The sequence below is a fragment of the Crocuta crocuta genome, unplaced genomic scaffold, assembly GCF_008692635.1.
Source record: "Crocuta crocuta isolate KB4526 unplaced genomic scaffold, BGI_CrCroc_1.0 scaffold24, whole genome shotgun sequence".
Lineage (NCBI taxonomy): Eukaryota > Metazoa > Chordata > Mammalia > Carnivora > Hyaenidae > Crocuta > Crocuta crocuta.
In genome coordinates this window covers 8,461,793-8,485,926 of record NW_027530974.1, presented here as the reverse complement: position 1 = coordinate 8,485,926, position 24,134 = coordinate 8,461,793, and the positions used below count along the sequence as shown (strand labels likewise).

The 24,134-nt window shown below is 36.0% G+C and overlaps 1 protein-coding gene across 1 annotated transcript in view; it reads left to right on the top strand.

Annotated features, from left to right (window-relative positions):
- The window catches only part of LOC144236440 (uncharacterized), a 294,747-nt gene that overhangs the window by 86,597 nt on the left and 184,016 nt on the right, over positions 1–24,134 (top strand). The window contains exon 6 of the mRNA XM_077770089.1: positions 1,062–1,068. Coding sequence (XP_077626215.1) covers positions 1,062–1,068 — 7 coding nt within the window. The remainder of the gene's footprint in view (positions 1–1,061; positions 1,069–24,134) is intronic.

Here is a 24,134-nt window from a genome sequence, read left to right as displayed (position 1 = left end):
CTTGGTAACAGTAGCTTCTAAAATGGAAATAGAGCTGATTGAGAAGAAACATATCAATTCAGAGGAAGAGAGATTATTTTCACATTACCTATAAATGAGGATCCCATCACTGGTAATGAATAAGAAAATACATTTCAATGTTTTATGATTTTATAACTTTATGTTTATTTTTTATTTTCTCCCTTCTTTAATATTCAAAAGCAGTATTTTAGGTAAACCTTTTTAAAAGAGAGAAGTGAGCTCCTAAACTCCCTTCCTTGAAGCATGGCCAAATTGGACAAAGCTCATTCTCAAGTAGAATGCCTTCTAAGAATTTCCAGGGTACTTTGGCATGCATGGGGACCTCCACAAATACACCTGTTTTATGTTATATTAACTGCAAACTTGGTTATTTTAAAGACCACGTAAACATTTCTCCAGATTATTTTTGAGATTTTTAAGTGAAAATAGCTGTATTGGCCTTTCTAATTATAGAATGCCACTACAAGCTCTTTATTCAAAAATTCACAGAATTTAAAAACTATATGTAAAAGTCTAGCTCTCAGAAAGCACATGCAGCCATTCTGAAGCCATATTAAATGCATACACACTTACCTTCTTTTTATTAGTCATTGCCATCTAACCTAAGTTGCTTAAATTATTCATTCACTGTAGAAATGAAAAATAGGTTCAGTAAATAAATAGACCAGCACTTCAAACTTAGGGAAAAATACACATAATAAAAGAATTAAAAAATCTGTTGAAGACCTGGCAAGTAGTATTCTTGAATTCACATTAGCTTGCTTGAATTATTGGAAAATTTTCATGTTTGGTGTTAATTTAGATGGAAGTTGCTGGGTTAGTCAAAGGTCACTGCAATGTACACGGCCAAATAGATTAATTTTATTTGTATTGCATAATATATTTTGCATACTGTTGTGCATTCATTCAATTACCAATAACCTGTTGAGGTAGATTAAAGATGGCCATAACTTCCTTGCTGTCTGAAAAGTGAGCTCCATGTTTTATCCCCTTCAATTTGAAGAGGAGATAAGTCTGTAACTGCTTAATCAATAGAATAGAATGGAAGTGATGCTCTCATTTTCTAGGTGTAAGTTCTGGCTTTAAAAGGCTTTAAAGGGGGGCGCCTGGGTGGCTCAGTCGGTTAAGCGTCCAACTTCGGCTCAGGTCATGACCTCATGGTTTGTGGGTTTGAGCCCTACATTGGGCTCTGTGCTGACAGCCAGCTCAGAGCCTGGAGCCTGTTTCAGATTCTGTGTCTCCTTCTCTCTCTCTGACCCTCCCCTGCTCATGCTGTCTCCTTCTCTCTCTTAGAAGTAAATTAAAAAAAAAAAAAGGCCTTAAAGGACAGGTAGCTTCACTTCCTGCTTACTGGAAGCCATGCTTATAGAGCCCAGAGGTGCTATGTAAAAAAGTTCATAAAAGTCTACCTGGCTAGAGAGGAAGGAGAAGCCCTGTAACTACAGGAGAGAGAGAGCCCTGGGCTGGGGCTAGCTTTCCATTTGTCTTCGCCAATGTTCTTGACATGTGAGAGAAGCCATCTTGGACTCTCCAGCTCAGGTCAGCCACCACATAAATAGCACCAAGTGGCCCCAGCTGATGCTGTGTGGAGTAGGTGAGACACTTTGCTGAACCGTGCCTCTTTTCTTGATCCACAGAATGGGCAGATATAGTAAAACATTGTTTTACTATACAGTCAAGCCACTAATCTTTGCTTTAGTATTTGTCACTGAAGAACTTATTTATTTAGCCCATTATAGGACCAAGTACTGTATCAAGAGCTGGAGGAATAAAGTCAGGACCCTCTCTTTAAATTGTGTGGTTTGCTTTGACAAACTTTATATCTCCTGAATTTTGGCTGTATTTGGAGATAGGGTCTTTAAAGTGGTAATTAAGTTAAACTGAGGTCATTGGTGTGGGCCCTATCCAATATTTCTGCTGTCCTTTAGGAAGAGGAGATGAAGACACAGATGCACACCCTGGAAATCCATGCGAGGGAGACAAACTAAAATCAAAACCTGTCAACACCTTGACCTTGGGTTTCTAGTCTCCAGAACTGCCAGAAAATAAATTGCTATTGTTTAAGCCACTCAGCCTGTGGTACTTTGCTATGACAGTCCAAGAAAATCAATACGAGGCCTCATGAAGAACTGGTGACTCTGCATTGTCCTTTTTTTCCCAGTTGGAAAGAAGTAGTAATGATAGATTTTAACCTTTTACAATTCAGTGTGTAAATCTGGCATCATTGAAATAGGGTCTGGCTCTCCTATTCCTTGGTGTATCCACACTATATGTAGGTAAGTTTTGGCAAATTGTAGGGCACACGTAGATACCTCAGAAATGCCACAGAATACCTGACTTAGAGTCACAGTACTATCAGACTGTTTCATGTATCTATAGAATTTTAAGGAGTCTATCAACCAGTTAATATTTATACATCAGTGTGGCAAGGTATCATTATTATAGTAGTAGATGGGCACCATTTTTGTTTTACTGGAGGGAAATCCAATATGAATAAAATAGCAACTTTTCAAACATGACATTTAATCCATGCATGTAAATCAAACTGAAAATCTATTATTCATTGTTAAAAGGGTGGCATATTTTTATTACATTGAGAATGAAACACAAATACTGTGAAAAATTTAGTGGCTCTTCTTGAAATTTTAAGACACTTATCATGTAGTCAGCTAGCCGGTACTGGCATTCATTTTAAAATATAGCCATGAAATTAATAAGTTTGATGTTTTATGCCTGAAAAGAGGATGCTCAATTTCAGTGAAATAGGCAAATTTATTTTTTATTTAAAGCTTCCTAAATACTTAAGATGGTAAAGTACTTCAGTAATGTTCTGATTCCAATATGTATATGAAGAATATAGTTCATATTCTTGTCATTATTAGTCACGGCCACAGTGTTCTTCCCTGAAGTGCTTTCTGAAAACTGCATATATCAGAAACTGATTAAAACGACCTAAAGTATTAATTCTTAAAATATGATGAACTCAACATTTCACAAGAGGTTATTTTCTGTGTGACATTTAATATAAAAAAATGAAATGATTTTAATAACTCACAGGATGGAGCAATCTTAGGAAAACATGACTGCTTTTATTGATTATTGATTATTACCGTTAATAATGAACAATCCTGGAGTATGTCATGCAGCTTTAGAAAGTATTTCCATTATGTCAGTTGGAGGAAAGCTTTTTTTTTTGGTCAATTCTAGGGCAGGTCACCTCTGTTGGTCAAGAGGCCCCCGCAGACTTGTGAGAATGTAATCTGCAGATGGCCTTTTCCACATGACATGGTTGGTCTCTGGGCTTCCTGCTCTCGGCAGTGGTCTGTTCTGCGACTTACCTGTGCTCAATACTTTAAGAAAATACTTAATCTCCCTGGCCTCAGTTCCCTTATCTGTACAATGGGAATCCGATACCTAATTCTTAGGGATTTTGTGAGCACTAAATAATATAGTATATAAATTGCTTAGTGTAGTGGGTTGCATGTAGGAAGTAATTGGTTGCTCTAATTACTTTTATCATTATAATAATAATCTTCCATGTAGAATGTTCTCTGTTTTCCTGAGTTAGGTTTCTGCAGCTCTTCAAAACATCCCTTCAAGAAGTATTAGTTAATGCATCCTTGATTTATTTAAGACAACTCAATTTCCATTGAATTTATTCGATGCTATTTTGCCTCTGCTCCTTGCTACTGAGTGATGGCCTTCAGGGTTCAAGGCCATTAGTGCAGAAGGTCACTTTATCACTGTGCCTCATAGTGATATGAGAGGAAGAGAGTAAGGTATAATTGAGTGCCTACAGTATGTCAGTTTCTTCACTGTATGCTTAATATACACTACCAATGCAAACTTCACATCATCCAATCTATTGTTAAACCCGTTTTGCAGATAAAAGAAACTGAGGATTTAGACCTGAGGATTTGCCCAGATGTTTGGAGATGAGCTTAAAACCCAGGTGTGAATGATCCCACAGGGTAAACACTGAGGTTCACAATCCACCCTAAAGGAAGTCGCAAGAATTGATACAGTGACTTTTCTATATCTCTAAATTAGTCATCGATTCTTATTACATTTCTTTGAATTTAATCAGATTTATTTCTATTTCTAAAGCCAAATCTCTCTCTCTTTTGAGTCTCTTCCTCTGTACTTTCGGAGGACATATTTCGTATCATGTAGTAAACTAACATTTGGGAATGAGACGATTACAGTACATGGTAAGATCTTAAGAATGTTTGGTAACACTAGAATGTACACCTCTTGCCACTAGGACTTGGGTCTATTTTGTTCACTGCTGTGTCTCTAGCACTTGAAATGTGACTGTCTCAAATATTTCCAAAACGAACGAATCTAAAAAGTCCAGAGTCTCAGTGCAGATTTAGTCAACTATTCTCTGCCTTCCAGTTGAAATATTTTTAACTTAAAAAAATTTTTTGGTATTGTATGCAGATTTGCATCCTTTATCTTATTGAAAATGATTCTGAAGTTCCACAAATCCATTCCCGCCCTTGGTGTCTCTTCCCTACATCTCTTTTCATCTGCTATATTCAGAGTTAAGAATGCCCTAGTTACAAAATAGTTCTTCTCCACCTTGCATGCAATTCAACAATCAAATCATTCTGAATTCTCTAAAGAGGAGAAACTTGCTTCTATATTTGAACTCACTCACATTCAGAGGGAATATGTTTTAATATTTCAACATCTATACAAAATGCTTTACAATTACTTTTAAGACCCTAATTCTCATATGAACACCAAGTGAAGTCACAAAGGGCTGAGTAAAGGTAAAGAATTTCTCCAAGGTCACATGTCCTGTTAATTGCGAAGAAAAGGGCCAGTTATCTTTTCCTACCAGGCAGTAGTCAATGACTTTTCAACTGATAGGTCTCTAAAAGCTCATGGTGGAGGCAGGAAGATGATTTCTGCTCAAACAAAAACATCACTGAACTCCAGGGCCAATAAGGGTCTATTTAGTAAACTGCAAATCGGATCATGTCAACCCTTTGCTTGAGATCTCCCAGTGGCTCTCCATGATATTTAGAATAAAATCCAAATTCCTTGTGGGTTTCACTCCAGTCTCACTTCCATCCTCTGAACACAACCAGCTCATTCTTGTTGTGGGGCCACTGAATTAATTGTGGCTTCCTACCTACTTGGGTTCCTCCTTCAACTAACATGGCAGGTTTCAGGTTGAGTATCACTTTCTTAGACTAGATTTTCTTAACAGACTCGCTCCTTCTCTGGTCATTTGCTAGTACATCACTATTTTATCTTTGTTATTTCAATATCAGTAGTGATACATTAGAACATTTATTACTATTAAAATTGTCTGATGTGTTACTCATTATCCTTCCCTGCCTCAGACTATAGTTCAATGAGAGTTAGAAGCTTCCTTGTCTTTATTCGATTAGTTTTATCCTCAGTGCCAAAAATGGCACTTAAGTGCAATATGGACATTTGCTAGTTTTAATAAAATGTGTGGGAATGAATGAATGAATAAATGAATGAATGGAAAAAATTGTAAAGTTGGATATAATTTTTGACATAGTCAAATCAACAATTTAGTGCTGGGAAAACATGAGCCAATCATAACTTTCCTAAATCATTTTTTTTCCATTACCTGTGAAATGGGCTAATATCGATTGTATAAAAGCATTGACATACTCAAATGTGATAATATGCCTTTAAGAGTTTTGTAAAATAGAAAATATAGCACAGGTATTACTATTATCACTAGATGTCTTTGGTAGAAAGTGTTTGCCCAAAGGAAAAATGTTGATTAGCAATTATTGCCAAAAGTTTTCTCCTTTCCAAATGATGTATTTGTCTGCTCCTTGTAAAACCATTTGTGGTTAATTTGTTGGTCTTTGATCTAATCATGCTGCAGATGTTCAGAAATGCCATCTTTTTGTGCATTGAGGCTCAGTCACTGGGGTTTGTAAAAGTAATGGGCTGTGCCCAATTTTTCCCCAATGTGTTCAACTCTCAGGGACAATGAAGGGGAAATTTATCTTTTGCCTAACAAGGAGAAACTGAAAAGAAAATTCAACTTTTTGTTTTCACAGTAAAAAAAAGGGGGGGGAGGGGTGGTAGAAATCCCAGAACTAAATTTTCTAAATTAAAATATTCAATTAGATTTTGCCATCTCCCTGGAGTGAAATATTCTTAGTTGAACATTTGAGTAGCATGGAAAGAGATGAGTTATGACACACTGAGGTTGAGGTCAGGTAATGGAATTTCGATATAATGAGATGACATCCCATATATTTCCTCTTGATTTCAGTCATGTGTGATGATACATGGAAGAAAGTTCATATTTTTTAGCCTGTAATTATTCAGGTAGGAATCAGTTTGATTTTCAAGAGAAATGTGGCTGTCCTAAGCTGTGTAAGTTGTATGATCAAAGACATACAAATCTGTCTTACCTTTGTGTCCGGATTAGATGGTGATACTCAAAGTGGATACTCAAAGTGGCTGAAGAACCACCTGAATCACCTTACGTTGGCATTCTTGTTAAAATTCAGGTTTCCGAGGGGTGCCTGGGTGGCTCAGTTGGTTAAACTTCCGACTTCGGCTCAGGTCATGATCTCACGGTTCATGGGTTCGAGCCTTGCCTTGGGGTTTGTGCTGACAGCCAGCTCAGAGCCTGGAGCCTGTTTCAGATTCTGTGTCTCCTCCTCTCTCTGACCCTTCCCTACTCACACTGTCTCTCTCTCTCTCTCTCAGAAATAAATAAAACATTTAAAAAATTTTTTAAAAATTCAGATTCCCGAGACTCACCCCAAACTTATTGATTCAAGGAGAGAGCGAAGCCTGGAAATCTGAATTTTTCATAAGTATCCTTGGGAAATCCTTACACAAATTAAATTTGGGGGACTGCTAGTCTAAAGCCTTGAGGAGGTCATTGTACGATAGTTGAGGTTTCTCCAGTGATTACAATTAGTTGTTGACAAGTCAAAAAATTAGATCTGGGGACTAGAGGTTTTGAGAGATCATAAAATTGTGACTCCATTTCAGAAAGATTTTTATTCAGAATCACTAATTTGTCAGCTATCTGGTGAATCCAGCCCTTCAGAAAGAACTCATTCTTTAAGGATCCTGGGCAATTGGATTTTGTTGAAATAAAAATGTTTTTTTCTTGGTAACTCCCATGTCTGCTTTCAATGCCTGACCTCAGAGTGAACAGTTTAAGAAAGAACAGGCTGAAACATGTGGAGGAAGAACCCTTGGTTTGTAGGAATCATGAAGAGAAGTAAATGGGGCAGAGAAGAATCACCTTGAGCCTTTTCTCTGTGAATCCAAAGTAGGCTTTTTGGTGTAGCACCTCCTATATCAGGAGGCATAGCGTGAATGACCTTGCAGTGGACTTCCTAAAAGCTCCACCATCTTCATCTATTGTCTGTCCGATCTTGAGCTCAATCTCTTTCTCTCATTCGTGTCCTCCATGAAATGGAGTTAATAATAAAATCTACTTTACAGAATTATTGTGGTGATGGAGTTGACAAGGATAAAGTGATTTAAAGGGTGCCTTGCATTTCATCAACTTTCAATAAACGTCAACTATTGACATACTACCTTTTAGGATTAAGGAAAACAAAACAAAACAAAAATCAATTTTCTAAAATAGGGTACAAGGGCTACTACATTTGCACCTGAGAGCGCATGGTTTTCCAGTGGTGTGGGAAGGAAGATTTTTCTCTCAGAAACCATAGTGGTTGTAGCTCACTGTTACCACCCTCTGTGCTTGATCCCTAGTCCAAGAAAAGCTTCCAAGAGTCATTACTTTCTTTTATCCCACAGCAGAAAGACTGGGGATTAGAGCTAATTTGCCTATTTATTTATCTTGGCTGAAGAAATGGAAAGGAAAATAATGGTACCATAAAACTCTCTCTGGATCACCTAGGTTACCCTGTGCTGTGACATCAATTTCCAATCATCTGTCCACAGTTGTCTGCCTCGGAAGGAACATGTTGCTATTTCTACTGCAGATTAACTGTATATGTTTACTTCCTGGACTTCCCTTACTCCTTTGAATGTTAGTCTTGGAAGACACCATTTTGTTCATTTCCCAGTCTGTGTACCTGCCCCCTTTCTTTATCACCACTGTTCTCCCTCCTCTTCCCCTACTAGATGCTACTACCACTAGCGTTTAATAAATGGCAAACTCAAGATGCAGAGATGGTAGGTTACCTACCTAAGTGGTCACTTGGGACTCGATCTCATGTTTGTTTGATGCCAAAGCCCATGATTTTTAATCACTAGGATATAGAGCTTCTCTTTTAAAGTAGGGAAGCACTTAAACACAATGGGACTGAACAGTTAGGACTGAAGTAATCCATATTTAAAGTCAAGAGGACCATTTAAGATGCATTTAGAAGAATTGGAATCAAAGAAATGTGCAGATAACCCCAATTGTAGACCCACCTTGAACAACATAAGCATTACTGAGTATTCTGCTTGCCTGTGGAGGTACCCATTATATGAGTATTTGCAGGTTCCTATATTATGAGCTTTATCACAAACCTGACGAAAACCACTACATCCTTGACTTTAACTCTCGTGACTTAGACATGGCTCAAAGCTCTTTGGTCATAATAATCGTCTTTATAGAACTGTTAAGACTGAACTTGAGTAAATACAAAGCAGGCCAGTGAATCAGTGTACATTAGCTTGGTTATTCTATGGAAGCAAAAGCTCCTCAAAACATCTCAGTGGCTTAATACAATAGAAGCTTATTTTTAACCTCAGCTACATGTCCACTCAGGAAAGCTGGAAGTTCTGTTTCATCCACCCTCATTCTGAGTCAAAGACTGATTAAAAGATCACTGTATGGAATGTCATTTGTCATGTGGCAAGGACAGATCAAGAGAACTCTGGAGGGTTCAGAACCAACAATAAACGGTCTGGCCTAGAAGTAATACTTGTTATGGTCACTCACAGATCATTGGTCAGAACTAGTTAAAAGGGCCCACCCGCCCACAAAGGAGTTTGGAAGTGCAATCCTACCATATGTTTAGAAATATTTGATGAACGGCAAACATTAGAAACATTTGACAAACAGCCTTAATGACAATATCGCTTCTTGGGAGAGATTGGAACTTCCCCAAAATTAGAACTGTTCCCACACGCATCAATTTACCTTACGAACTAGCAAACCCTCCCATCAGTCAGTATGGGATTCAGATAGAGAATGAACAACTGTCTTGTATATTATAGAACAGAATTCTAATGGAGCAAGGGATTGAATATAGCACTGTTTCTCAATATTTGTGTTGTGTATGCCACGAGTACTTTTATTAGGTAATCTGCATTCCTCAACAAAATTTCTAAAAATGCCGTTTTCTGAAGTCATTGCATATTTGCCACTCTTTTCTTCTTATTGTTATTATTTACTTTACATTTGGCGACTTGAAAATTCTGAGAACATTTTAGTGATTATTATGAAAATGTGTGAGTCTCCTAGCCCATGTCTGGGTCCCATCAGTATCTCTGCCTGCACTTCTGGTTGAGAACCTGTAGTTTAGAAATTATTACCTCAAATGTCTTGTTCGAGATACTTTGGTCATAATGAGTGAAACTTGGGGGAGGAAGAAAGATTGCCTGACAAAAAGGCTCTTGAAGAAAATAACAGACTCTGTGTATGTGTGTGTGTGTGATGGGCAGACATTTGAGAAAATATTTTGACTATACTTTATTCGTATGTCTTTCATATTTTAATTATATTATTATTTAATTATATTTACTTAAAACAATATATGCTTATTATGAAATAATACTAGAAGGATAGGTTGTGGTGAGGTGGCATCAAGACCTTTAATGTGATGCTAAGGAATTACAAGATATACGGTAAATAGATGTTGATAATAAGATGCTAATTAGGCAAGAACCAGTCTACCCAAGAGGCAAAAAGTGGAGCTTCTTCTTAACAGAAGCTTCTGCAAAGTTTTTGTTCAGTGCCAGAGACCAAAGTAACTTGACACGACCAGACTACAGAACAGCAATAAAGAAATGAAAGTAGAATTTTCCATATAATAGAAATGTTTTTATATGACATTCAGGACTTCCCAATAAGGGAATATGGATACCTGACCAAGTATAACCCTTTGAGAGACAATAATAAAGTTTTAGTTTACATATTATTGATGGCCCTATATTTTTAAGACTTTTATCTTGGGTTTTTATCAGTTTGACTATGGTAAGCCTAGGTATTATTTCCTTTTTTAATTTTGTCTTCTCAGGGTTTTCTGAGCTTCTTGGTTTTGTGGGTTGATGTCTTTCATCAATTTTGGAAAATTCTCAGCCACCGTCTCTTCAAAATTTTTCTCTGCACCATTGTCTTTCTCTTTTCCTTTCAGGACTCCAATTACATGTGTTTATTATTATCTCACAGGTCTTACATGCTCTGATCTAATCTTTTCTTTTTTCATTCTTTTTATCATTGTGCTTCCATTGGGATACTTTTTTTATTTTTGATCTCTCTTAGAATTCATCCATCCTCTTCCTGCTATGTCCATTTCTAATGTGAGGTCCACTCAATAAACTTTTCATTTCAAAATACTTTATTATTTTTAAAGAGAATTTTTATTTAAAAATTATTATTATTATCAATTATTATTTTAGAAAACTTTTAAAAAGTTTCTTCTTGGAGTTCCTCCCTTTCAGTGATTATTTCTATCTTTTTCTCTACTTCTTTATCCTAATTATGGATTGTTTAATGTCTTTGTCTGTTAATTCTATCAGCCAGGTCAGCTGTGGGTCAGTCTCCGTTGGCTGTTATGTTTTGTCTAGAACATGTCAAACATGTTCCTTTTCTCTGGCTGCATCTTGTGCCAGACACAGTGTATAAATGAATTGTAAAGACGGAAGTAGAAAATATTTATCCCTCACTAGAAAGCTGTCTCTGTCAGGCAGCTAGGATGAAGAGATAATCTCTCTGGTTAGATTTAAGCTAAGCTGCGGCTCAGTTGTAGCTTAGTTAGTTTTAATTCATCCTTCGCTTTCAAAAGTTTTGAGGTATAAGAGATCCCTCCTTCTAGCAGGATTTGGCAACCAAGCACCATGTAACTGTAGGCTTCTGCCGTGCTCCCTTGCCCTGCCTGAAGATGTCTGGGCCACTGGAGATCTCCCTTTGGCTCTCACCCTGGTCTCAATTACTCACATGCTGCTGAGCGCTGGATACAAGCACTAAGGTTAAGAATTGGTAGATGGTGAGAACTCGTTCTGTGTCTGGGGCTCGGTATTCCATGTTAGGCCAAGATTGCCAAACATTTGGCGAGTTTCTCCATTTACTTGCAAAGTCTCCTACCCAATGACAGGTCTGCTTCTTCATCTATTCGCTAAGATTAAAAGCTGCCTCGAGTCCAAGGTCATATATGAAGGGCTTACCCCTCTCTGAGATTTAGTTTTCCCTAAATTTCTTTGTGTCCTAGTTCCCCAGTGGGTTCAATAATATGCCTAATTTTGTAATTTAACTGGTGTTTTTCTGTGTTAGAGTGAGAATTATGGTCATTTAGGATCATCCTCCTCATAAGCAGAAACAGCATTTTGAAGGTTTTGTTTGTGAAATCACTTTGTTAATTTTTTTTTCTGATCATAAAAATAATGATCCTTTTCAGAATTTCAGAAACCCCAGAAAATTGAAGAATACCTCATCAATATGCATTTTCACCATTTATAAGACTTACCCTAATCGTCCCTGAGTTGCTTCAATTTCAAGGTGTCTGGTGTCCAAGTGGAAAGGATTTTACTTTCTCTTCCCATTTTCCGCACAGTCTTCGGCCTTCAAAATTCTTGTTTGTTTCTTGGATTTTATTTTTCTTCTCTATTCTCCTTTCACACGTACCTTCTATCTCATGGAAGGTGAAATGCATCACCCTTATGCTATATAGTGAACTTTAGGTCTGTAGTGTGTTTTCCTTCAAAAAGTTTCCTCTTCTTGGTACTCAGAAAATAAAGGCATTATTCCAAGGACATTATGGCCCCCAACCATCAAGACTGATGAGGTGGATTGGTGGACAGCAGAGACCCATACATTTATTTCCCTCATTATATAGTGTTCAGTTACATAGCTCTTGTAAATTGCTCATGGAAATATCACACCATAAGATAGCTATGGAAATGTCCAGGTTTGGGGAAAGGATACTCTGAGAGATACAATGAAACTCAGTGATCCTTTCTTGCCAAAGAGGGAAAGAATGAGTCCCAAGCTCCACATTACAGAGCAACAGATCTCTCATGATACAGGGTGAGGGAAAGGCACTAAAAGAATAAATAAGATAAGACAACTGTTGTCAGATAGAGTAAATTCCTTTATTTGATAACATATAGCTCTGATCCTCCTTTTCAATCAATATCAGTGACTAGATTTTTGTTCATATATTTATTTTTTTAAAGGGCTGTCAAGGTAGCTGCATGGAACTCCTCTATCTTGTAAAATAGGTCCTGGTGGAATTTCCTTTCTTGCATGAGGACTGGCTTCTCCTGGGCACAGGCTGCCTGGCATTATTAGCTTATGTTTAGCAGCCTTGAACTGTTGTTCCTCACACACAAAATGATACTGGTGTTTTACAAGGTTACAGATGGATTTTGAACCTTGAAGATAGGTTCTTTTCTTCTTTATTAAATGAACTGTCATCTGATTCATCGTAGATATAGTGAAATAAAGCCTCAAACAATAATAATACTAATTATATGCATTTCATGTTTTTATGACCTTTTTTTTTGGTATTTATTGTCCAACTTCATAGTTGTATCAATTTAGTGAGGAAGATGTTTATACCCTTGTCTTTTATTGAGGAGGAAACTTGAGTGCATGGAAACTTGATTTTTTTTTTTAAAGTGACTAGCCCAAGATCATAGAAACTTACTGATAGAACTGGGTCAGTACTTATCCAATTCTTACCTTATCTCTTTTGAATGTAGAGCTGAGTAAGGTCAGGTTAGTAGTAGAAGGGCACTTTCAAAGGCAGGGGTAAGAGTAGAAGAAATTATTATAATGGCATCAATTCAGCTTTATATTTGAATGACGATTCAAAACAGGTTTCTGCCTCTATGTTTCCTCTTTCTCCTTCTCAGTTAGCTTTTATTCTTTTATCTCAAAGGTTACTCACAGCCAACTAGCCAAATGAAAAGTATGGCTTGATTAAGAATCTCTTTTGTCAGTAATTTGTGTCTAATGTTTTTAGCTTTCCCATGGGCTGTTGTAGAAAATGGTAAATCTGGTTTAAATGAAACCTGATCTTGTTAATGGTTTAATAGCAGCTGCCACAGGGTTATGGTATTTTTCAACAGATGCTTCTGTTTCACTTTAAACATACACTAAGTCTTGGAATCTTTTACATAAATCATATAAAATATGCTTACACACTTCTGGCTAAATATATTGCTATCCAATAGTGTTAGACACGTCCTTATCTTTGTCCACTTATAATTATTCACATAGAACAAAAAAGAAACCCAAGCCTATACTCTATTTAAAAAAAAGATTATTCGCTTTCCTGAAATTCTTTTTTTAAAAGGCCAAAGGGCAGGCTCCACCTCTACATCTGGGGACCTGAAAAATGATTTGGTCAATCTGATCATTTCATTCATCTTTATGGCCTCACACTATTTATTTAGTGTGGACAAATTGCTTATGCATTGCTGTGCAGTATAGTGTCAATGTCAATGGAAATAAACAGGACAGTCACACAATTAAGTGGGACACTATTTTTCCTTGAAGAGGTAGACCTTGTAATAGTAATTTAAGCTATCATTATGCCTAGGATTAGTTTCTTTGGAGTGTGATAGCTCAATCATTTTTATTTATTTATTTGTTTTTAAATGTTTATTTATTTATTTTGAGAAAGGAGAACGAGGGAGGGGCAGAGAGAGAGAGAGGGAGAGAGAGAATCACAAGCAAGCTCCTCGCTATCAATGCAGACCCCAACAGGGGGCTCGATTCACAAACCATGAAATCATGACCTGAGCCTAAATCAAGAGTAAGATACTTACCCATCTAAGCCACCCAGGTGCCCCCGTTCAACCATCTTTTAAAGAAGCATTTCTTCTGTGTAAAGTGCTTGTTTGGAGTACGTGAATACTACAAAGATGAGTGACGGGCAAATAAAACAATGATGGTGATAACTGACAGACGTAGTTATACAATAGAAGTAGCAACTTCAGCAGAAGGAATTGAAAGTGAAGTATACCATGTTCGGTAACTTATTCCAAGTTTGATTCCTAAAACTCATGAAGTGCAGACTCTTGAATGGACAAGGTTCATTTTATGGCTTGGGTCGCATTTTCATGGTGGCAAGTTGCTCAAGTAATTTGGGCTGGAAAGGTTATGTGTGTAAATATATCCGATGGTGAATTTTTCTTTAAATATTTTTATTTGAGTGTAATGGACACACAATGTTTCATCCATTTCATGTGTATAACACAGTGACCCGACAAATTTAAATGTGATGCTCACCACACATGTAGCTGCCATTATGCAGGTTGTAACTGGAAGTCTGTATCTCCCACTGTCTACCCATTTTGTTCATCCCCACCAGCACCCTCACCTCTGGCAACCATCAGTTTGTTCTCTGTGCGTACTGTTCTGATTCTGCTTTCTGTTTGTTGGTTTGTTTGTTTCAGAGTCCCTGTACATGTGAACTCATAGAGTATTTGTCTTTGTCCATCTGACTTACTCTCTAGGTTCATCCATGTTGCAAATGGCATGATCTCATCCTTTTTTATGCCTGCATCATATTCCATTTATACACACACACACACACACACACACACACACACGCACACACGCACACACACACACACACACACACACATCAAATCTTCCTTAAACATTTGTCCTGTCAATTGCTCTTAGGTTGGTTCCACATCTTGCCTACAATAAATGATGCTGCTGTGGAAAACAGTATGGAGTTTTCTCAAAAAAGTAGAAACATCATGGGATCTAATAATTCCACTACTGGGGATTTACTCAAAGAAACAAGAGCACTATTTTGAAAGGGTATATGCACCCTTATGTTTATTGCACCATTATTGACAAGAGTGCATTTTTAAAGATAACCAATAGAAGTAAAACCCAACTCTGTCCTTATCATTCTAAATTATATATCAGTATCACTGAATGCAGAACGCTTCTGCATACAAGCATCCCGATCTCCCCTTGTCTCCGTATCTTTCCCTAGGCACTCCCTCCTGAGAAAGACGTGAAACCCGGCATGGCTCTCTTGTTTGAACTCTGTCTCCTTCGCGGGAAATATGCTTGTTTTGACTGCGTTGTGGGCTGCGCAGCCTTCCCTTTGTGTGATAACAACTTCGATGTCGTGGAAGGGAAATTCAAGTGTCCCCTTCTCCGAGGACATTATGACCAGAAATTTGACAGCTTCAGGAAAATGGAAGATTTGATGTGCCAGGACTTGGACCACTGGCTGTGCAATCTCTACTTTGAGGTTTGTAACATGATGTTTTAAATGTTTTATTTATTTTTGAGAAGGGGCAAGTGGGGGAGAGGCAGAGAAAGAGGGGAAGAGGATCTGAAGCAGGCTGACAGCAGCGAGCCTGATGTGGGACTTGAACTGACGAACTGCGAGATCATGACCTGAGCCATAGTCAGACACTCAACTGACTGCGCCACCCACTGTCATATGATTTTGTAAGTGGAAAAAGAACTTAAAATTTTTCTAAAACCGGGGCACCTGGATGGCTCAGTTGGTTAAGCGTCTGATTTCAGCTCAGTTCATGATCTGGCAGTCAGTGAGTTTGAACCCTGCATCGGGCTCTGTGGTGAGCCTGGAGCCGGCTTGGGATTCTATGTCTTTCTCTCTGCACCTCCCCTGCTCGCACTCTGTCTTTCTCTTTCAAAAATAAATAAACATTAAATTTTTCCCTAAAACTGCTTATTTCTAGCCTTTAGCTTATTTTTGTGCTATTGAAATTTTCAATATGTATCATAAATCTGTAAAAGCATTTACATCTTAATGCTTTCTGAGTGCTGATTAAATTGATGTCTGAAATTTAAAGATAATTTAATCCAAACTTCCATGTCATCAGTGGGCTAGGAAGGGCACCTCAGTCCTTCAATCTTCTGCTTATAATCTGCTGCTGCTGGATCTGGTCTATCTCATAAACTTGGGTACAGGGTGATGGTATTTCCTTATCCAGTGTACTAATTTAACTACTACTTTGTGTTGGGCATTGCTTGGTCTAGGGATACAGAAAAAATGAGATCTAGTCTGTGTCTTCCTGACTCTCGCCACGTATTTGATGAGACAAGCATGTGTTCATACAAAAGATAATTAATGACCCACATTTCCATGGGATAGAAACCGTCATCACAAATCTCCCTTCGCCGTACATATCACTTCAAAGCACACTGTCTTATTTACCTCAAGAATTAAAAACAACCCTTGGGTGAACCCCTTTTATTTGTACATATTTGGAAATTTATTTTCTAACCAAGTCTTTTGGCAGAAATGTCATTGCATAAATTCATTCTAGGGAAACACCATGGAGGATCCAAAAAAAAAAAAAAAATGACAGGGTATCTTTAGTGTAAAGCATTCTGACAGGATTTTAGTTTATTTTTGTCCTCTGTGTCTAAATTTATTCTTTCTGATTGTGATTATTTTCTGCAGTGTCTGTATCATAAAATGCTATGACTTTTTTTCTTCCTTACCTACATGTTTGACATTTCCCAGTCTGTCCTCTATCTGTCTGTCTATTTAGCTGACTAGCTAGGTAGCTATCAATCTAATCTAATCTAATGTATGTGTGTATGTATATGTATGTTGTGTGTGTATGTATGTTGTATGTATGTATATTATATGTACGTGTGTAAGTATGTATCATCTATCACTGTTATCGGTCCACCTGAGTGACAGAACTATGAAATATGGACATTTCCAGGAAACACATATAGTTTTGGCTTAAAAATCAGCAGGTATATATCCTTCTTGTGTGATGGTCTTCCTGTGTCCTATTTATTTTAAGTTGAATCAACTGGCATTTTTTTTTCCCTCTTAGCTAATACCATTGTAATGTTTTGCTGAAATATCTTTTTGAGATATTCTAGGTTGCTGTGAAGAAAACAAATATAAATATGTATCTTTCTACTCATTCTGAAAATAGTTGCCCTTCTGGAATAATTCTGACTGTATATTGGAATCATGTAGAAAGTTTAAAAATAGTATGCCCAAGTCTTGTTCTCAGAGATTTTGAGTCAATTGTTTTTAGGTGGGATATCTGATTCAGAAGTTTTTAAAAGCTTCCACAGTTTAGACACACTGATATGAATACATTTGAAAAGAAAGGCCATTAGAAATAAATTCAACGGAGTTATTGAAAAATCATCTAAATTTAGAAGAAAACTGTAGATAACCCAAAGCAAAATATTTCATAAGTGGATGACTTGGATATTGCACTAAGAAATCAAAATGAACTAAAAATTAAAATATAGTTATAAAAGAAAATAAATTTTGATATAGGCTTACTAGTAAATGTGACAGGCATCTATAAGTTTTTACTAATTGTTACTTAAAATTCAGTGTTGTGTAAATTGTGACAAGGAAAATCAGCATCGATTTTATTTCATAAAAAGTCATTTGGGAGTGCCAGAATTGATTATAAAGACATGAGTATTTTATATTTAAGATAAATGAAGAAGTGGTGTTTAAAATTTACAGGGTCAAAAAAAGTAATTATTTGCAAAACAGCATTAGAAAGCTTGATTTCACTAAAATCTACTTGAACACATTACTAAAATTTTCCTCTTTCTTTTCTGACTCCCTTTAAAAGGTAGTGAAAAGTAGTCTTATGATTTATCTGTCGAGCCCACTGAGCATTATTCATTACAGATGGTTGTAATTGTCCACTGACTTTCTTATTTGGTAACAAATGTTTTCTCTCTGTATGTGTCATGGGGGCCGGGAGTCTTATTAATGAGAATAGTACCATTATTCAAGATAGGATTTTCTGATTGTGAGGCAGAGTAAGTAGGAATGTATTTGCTTCTCTTTCATAAGGATAAAAATGAAATATTTTTATCTTGGAATCCGATTTTCCTCTTACGTGAAATTCTTAAATATTAGGATTTTTCCAATGTGAGTCTCCTCAAATGCAATTTTTGAACAAAGTAAATGTAATTTTTGAGTACACATTTTAGAGTTTCTCAGAAGAAAAAAAAAGTAGCTTGGATTATAGAAGAGAAACCATAGGTAAATAGGATAGTAGAAGAGAAAAGTCATTTCTGTAATGCAGTCTTAGGAGAAATGAAAGGAAAGAAGTCAGATAAATTATGATCATTTGCCTCCTGTGTCTGTGAGTGGAAGGAAAGTGCCACACTCAAAGAGATAGTGGCTGACCTACAATGTAGCTTAGCCGTGACCTCACATGCTCTACCATGTTGATTTTAGGGATAGAACTCAAACCCACAGCTGAGCGTGGAGACTGGAGAGCAGATCTGATTCAGCCCTCTAAGGTGTGTGAAAGAATTCAAGAGGAGAAATTATGCAAGCAAGATACCCTTTAACTTTTTCCCAGAAAAAGTTTCTCACTTTCCTAAATATTTCACTTCCAACGTCATAGATTTCCCCCCAAGCACTTTACTATTAAAATTGTAAACATAGAGAGAAGTTAAAAAAATTGCACAGTGAACACCCATACATTTACCCCTAGATTCTACAATTTTGTCTTTTATTTCTGAACTAAAAATACTGTTTCTTGGAGATAATAAATACTGAATGAGTATTTGCTAATTTGATCCCAGTGTGAATATCAGACAGTGTTATTTGCAAGAAGAAATTAAAGAAAATGATAAGGTAAAACAAAGGGAAAACTAAGAACTATATAGAGCAATGGTAGTATCTGAAGCACTTATATAAATCGTTAATAGAAAAAATGCATTATTTGTGAGGCTGCCAAACAAAAGCAAGTATAAGGTTTGGAAATTGATGTGTCATTGACTTTTTAGAGTTTGCAAATTGTATCATTGTTCTAGGGTAAAATTCATTGTGTGTGTAATATTTTCAACAGTTTAGATAAGAGATTTATCTCTTTATAGGTTGTTAAATTTCCTCACTGTTTGGATGATCAAACAACCCATGAAAGACAGACTCCGTTTCCTCCTGAATTTCCAGTTTCTTTAATGGCTGGAGCAGAGACAGAAGAATCAGGCATGGAAAATACAGCTGACCTTTCAGAGAAACAAACAGAAGAACCCATTTGTGCATCGCTGGATGGCCAGGCTAAATCCTTCCTACGCTCTTCTCAGGGTTAGTTGACTGTCTTCAGCATTCTATTACTAATATTTCAAATTGTGTTATATTGCATAAAACACAATTAATTGTTTACTTAATCGAAATAAATAATTATTGTATTTCTTTCTATGCCATGCTGCTTAAAAAGAATGTAATTATTGACAAGAACATTAGTTTTCATGCCTCATAATTATTTACTAATTATAATCAAATATAAATTTACTCCATTGAAACACAGGTCTTTCTCCTGTGAACTTACAGCTCTAAAGTAAAGTTCTGGAACTTTTTTGCTTGCTCACAAGAGTGGTAGCTAACAAATGTCTATGAAAGAGAAAATACTCTCAGAAAGAAGTTTTCTGATAATGTAGTTTACTTTATAAATCTGTTTTCAAAGACTGACTTAATCAAGCACTAAGGAAGCAAATAACATTCTTTGAACTATTTAATGTACAGCAGTTTCAGCTTATAGAAGGGATATATTAGAGATTACTAGTATTTTTTTTGCAAAACAATTATTTCCTTTACCAAAAGATTTACAAGATTCTTTAACAGGTTAGATCCTCTAGCAGCAATGATAGTATTAGAAGCAAAAGTATGGGATGGACTGGTAGTAGCTGTAGTAATAGTTGCACTTATAGTATTACCAGCATAATACTAATATTAGAGGGGTTACCAGTAATAATAATTATGCATGATAAATGTTTTTTTTAAAAATTAATGTTTATTTACTTTTGAGAGTGAGAGACAGAATGCGAGTGGAGAGGGGCAGAGAGAGAGGAAGACACAGAATCTGAAGCAGGCTCCAGGCTTTGAGCTGTCAGCACAGAGCCTGACATGGGGCTCGAACTCACGGACCACAAGGTCATGACCTGAGCCCAAGTCAGACGCCTAACCAATTATGCCATCCAGGCGCCCCGTGATACATGTTTTTTATGTGCCAGGCACTATAGTAGGTACTTTATTTTATAGTTTGGAAATTAGCAAATATTTTAAACATACCATACAGCAAATAGCATGCCATATGCCAGTAGTAGTAACCATTTGTGCCACTTGCACAGGCATACATGAGAGTGCATTCTCTCTCTCCCTCTCAAAATAAGTTAACAGGTTTTTTTTTAAGTAACATTTTAGATGTGATTAAAGTCACCTGTGAACTGCATGCTGCTTGTGTTCCCAGCCCTCTTAGACTTCCTATTGATAGTTTCCATGTATATTTCAATACATTTCCTACAGATGGATGTATCCGCAATGTATAGTGTCTTTCCTATGTTTTTAAAGGTTATGTAAGTAACCATGCTTTATATCTATTTCTGCAACTTGATTTTCTCTCAGTATTATCCTTGAGATCTACACGCCTCATACACACACATATATGTATTTTTGGTTTATTAATTTTATTGCTGTATAATAGCATATATAGCAATGGGCATGATTGTAACAAACTTTGTTTTATTTTATATGTTGTTTCAAGTTTGGCTCAATCATAAAGAAGATTACAGAGTTTATTCTTGGACGTGTTCTTCTTAAACATATAGGTGTGAATTTCACTAGAGTATATCTATTCAGGAGAGGAACCATTCAATCGCAGCACACACTTAAAATTTATACCATAGTGACACATTGCCATCAAAATAGTTGTATCAATTTGCCCTTCTAACAGATGTCTAGGAGTTTGTTAGGCTCACATCCTATCAATCTTTGTTATCGTCAGTTTTGCCAATTCAGTTGCAATGAAATATCTCTTTGCTTGAATTAGAATATTCCTGAATATGACTAAGTTTGAGCATTTTTTTTTCATGTGTTTCTGTTGACCATTTGGTTTTTATCTTCTGTGAACTGCCTATACCTATATTTTGTTCACTTTTCCTTTGGGTCATTTTAAAACTTTTTAAATTTTTTTATTAATTGTTTTAATGTTTATTTATTTTTGAGAGAGAGAGGGAAAGAGAGAGAGGAAGCATGAGCAGGAGAGGAGCAGAGAGAGAGGGAGACACAGAATCTGAGGCAGGCTCTGAGCTCTGAGATGTTAGCACAGAGACCGAATGGGGGCTGGAACCCAAGAGCTGTGAGATCATGACCTGAGCCAAAGTCAGACACTTAACTGACTGAGCCACTGAAGCACCCCTGAAAAATTTTCTTTTTAATCTGTAAGAGTCTTGGACTTTTCTTTTTAATGTGAAATGAGTCATTGGAAATGCTTGATTTCTAATTCAGTCTTTGATTGTTATTGATTATTCACTCATTTTATTTAATTCATTTAAAAATTAACTGAATTAACTTGGTCATAGTATTATTGTGTATACAATCTATAATAATACTATGACTATATATTTAGTTTAATATATGAATATAATTTAAGTTATNATAATATATATTATATATTATATACTTAATATGTTTATTACACAAAATATATTATCTTTAAAGTTTATTTTCTTTCGTACCAGTTTTATTGAATAGGGAATACACTGAGATTGCTCAAAATAAAATCTGGCTCCTACTCAAACCAAGGTCTTCTCCTTGGAGGAAACCAATGTTTTCTGAGTATTATTCAATAGATATTTTATGTTTCTATAAGAACCATAAAAATACCATTATAATTTTGAAAACCACTAAATTTGTAATTATATTATTCTTTTCATTATTAATATTGGTTAATATATACCTTCTTTGCTTTTTTTATTAGTTTTGTTGAGTTTTATCTTTTTATTCACTTTTAAAAAATATATGACTGCTTATCTCTCTCCATCAAGACTCCCTCTCCATTGTTTTTTTATTTTCCATGTATTTATACTTAGCTTTATTATTTCTGTGCTTATATTTTCTTCAGGTTTTGGGGAAGAGTTACTTTTTAATCTCTTTGATTTGAAAGCTTGAGTTATTTATCTTCAGTTTTATTTATGTGGTAGATATGGGTGAAATCATCTGTTCATTTATCCCTACAGTACTGTCAATATTGTGTTATATATTTTAGATGTGTTGTTAAATGCATGCAATTTAATGATTATTAGTTTATATGTTATCATTTCTTTCATACAGATGTCGTCTCCCTCTATATGCCTATTAGTGATTCAATTTTCATTCTATTTCTTCTGATATTAATACTACTGCCTAAATTTTGTTTGATAAGTGCTTTATGGAATATATTGTTTTAAAATATTTATTTAAAAAATTAAAATTCAGGACAATTGGGTGGCTCAGTCAGTTAAGCATCTGACTTTGGCTCAGGTCATGATCGTGCAGTCTGTGAGTTCGAGTCTGACATTGGGCTCTGTGCTGACAGCTTGGAGCCTGGAACCTCCTTCAGATTCTCTGTCTTCCTCTTTCTCTGCCCCTCTCTCACTTGTACTCTGTCTGTTTCTCTCTCTCAAAAATAAACACTAATAAAAATTAAAAAATATATAGTCCATCTTAAAAATATAAATTAAAATTAAAAATTAAAATTCATCTGTGGTGTTCTTTTGAGTACAGTTTGCCAGTATAAATCTAGATTTCAGTTTTGTATTCAAGACAAGGAGTTAATATGTGTTTTTTAATACATGAGTTTAATTTTTTATAATTATTATTATTACCGTTACATTTGTACTTGCTATTAACATTTTTTGCAACTTAGTTTTGCCACCTTATTTGTTTGTTCTTAAAAAATACTTTATTTCCTGCATTTCTCTTTAACCAAAAATAATTTTCTTTATTTTGTTTATCCTCTGCTGTTTACCATCTATAGATTTTATTGTTAATTATTTCAGATGTTATCCTGAATTTTCTCACCTACATATTTAACTAATTTTTTTTACTTTATTCATTTTGAGAAAGTGAGTGAACACAAGTTGGGGAGGGGCAGAGAAAGAGGGAGAGAGGGACTCTCAAGCAGGCTCCCCACCACCAGTGAGAAGCCAGACTGGGGGCTTAAACTCATGAAGTATGAGATCATGACCAGAGCCAAAAATCAAGAGTTGGATGCTTAAATGACTGGGCCACCCAGGCCCCTCTTAAAATTGTTTTACAAAATCTAACTTCATCAAGTTTTTCCCTTCTCTTCCTGAACATGACAAGGACTTTTAGCATGTTTTGCCTACCTGTTAAACACCTCCATGTACGCTCATATTATTCTCGGCTATGCTTTCAGTTCATTCTTTCATTAAACAGAAAGCTTTTTTTTTTTTTTTACTCTCAAGAGAAAATTAATTTACTGAGACATTTGGTCAATATTTGTGCTTCCTAGTCTTTTTATGTAGCTTGTTCCATTTCTCTTCTTGTTGAAAAGAATCTTCCGTAATTCATTTAGAGTTTGGGTCTGTAAGCAGTAAACTCTCTTAGCCACTGTATCTCTGAAAAAGTGTTTATTCTTTCCTTACTTTTCTTACTTTTCCTCTTTTCCATCATTTATTCATGTATCTATTCTAGTAATAACTTCCCTCACAATTTCTTTCCAGTGTCTGTTTGTGTCTATTGAGGCTGATGAGAAGTTGGTGTTAAGTGGACAGCAACTAACTGAAAGATTTGAAGAGAAGTGGTGTATTTCAATTTCTATTTTAGGCAGTTTCTTCTGGTAATTTTTATGGGGGATTATTTGAAGAGGGCATGTCTAAAATCAGATCAGTTAATTAAAATTTAGAGTAGTGCCAGCCACAGAAGAGGGTCTGAATTAAGGCACCAATAGTAAGTTGGAGAAGAGAGTATAGATTTATCAAGCATTAAAAAGGTGCAAGAGAATAACTATAGGACTAAGAAAAGAATGTCCCTGTTGATTGATTAGATATTGATGGTGAGGAATAATTAAGGATGATTCCTAATATTTTGGCATGGGTAGACATGAATATTAACCAGCAGATAGTGTGAAATAAAGGAAGAGGGACAAGAGTGGGGGGGGGG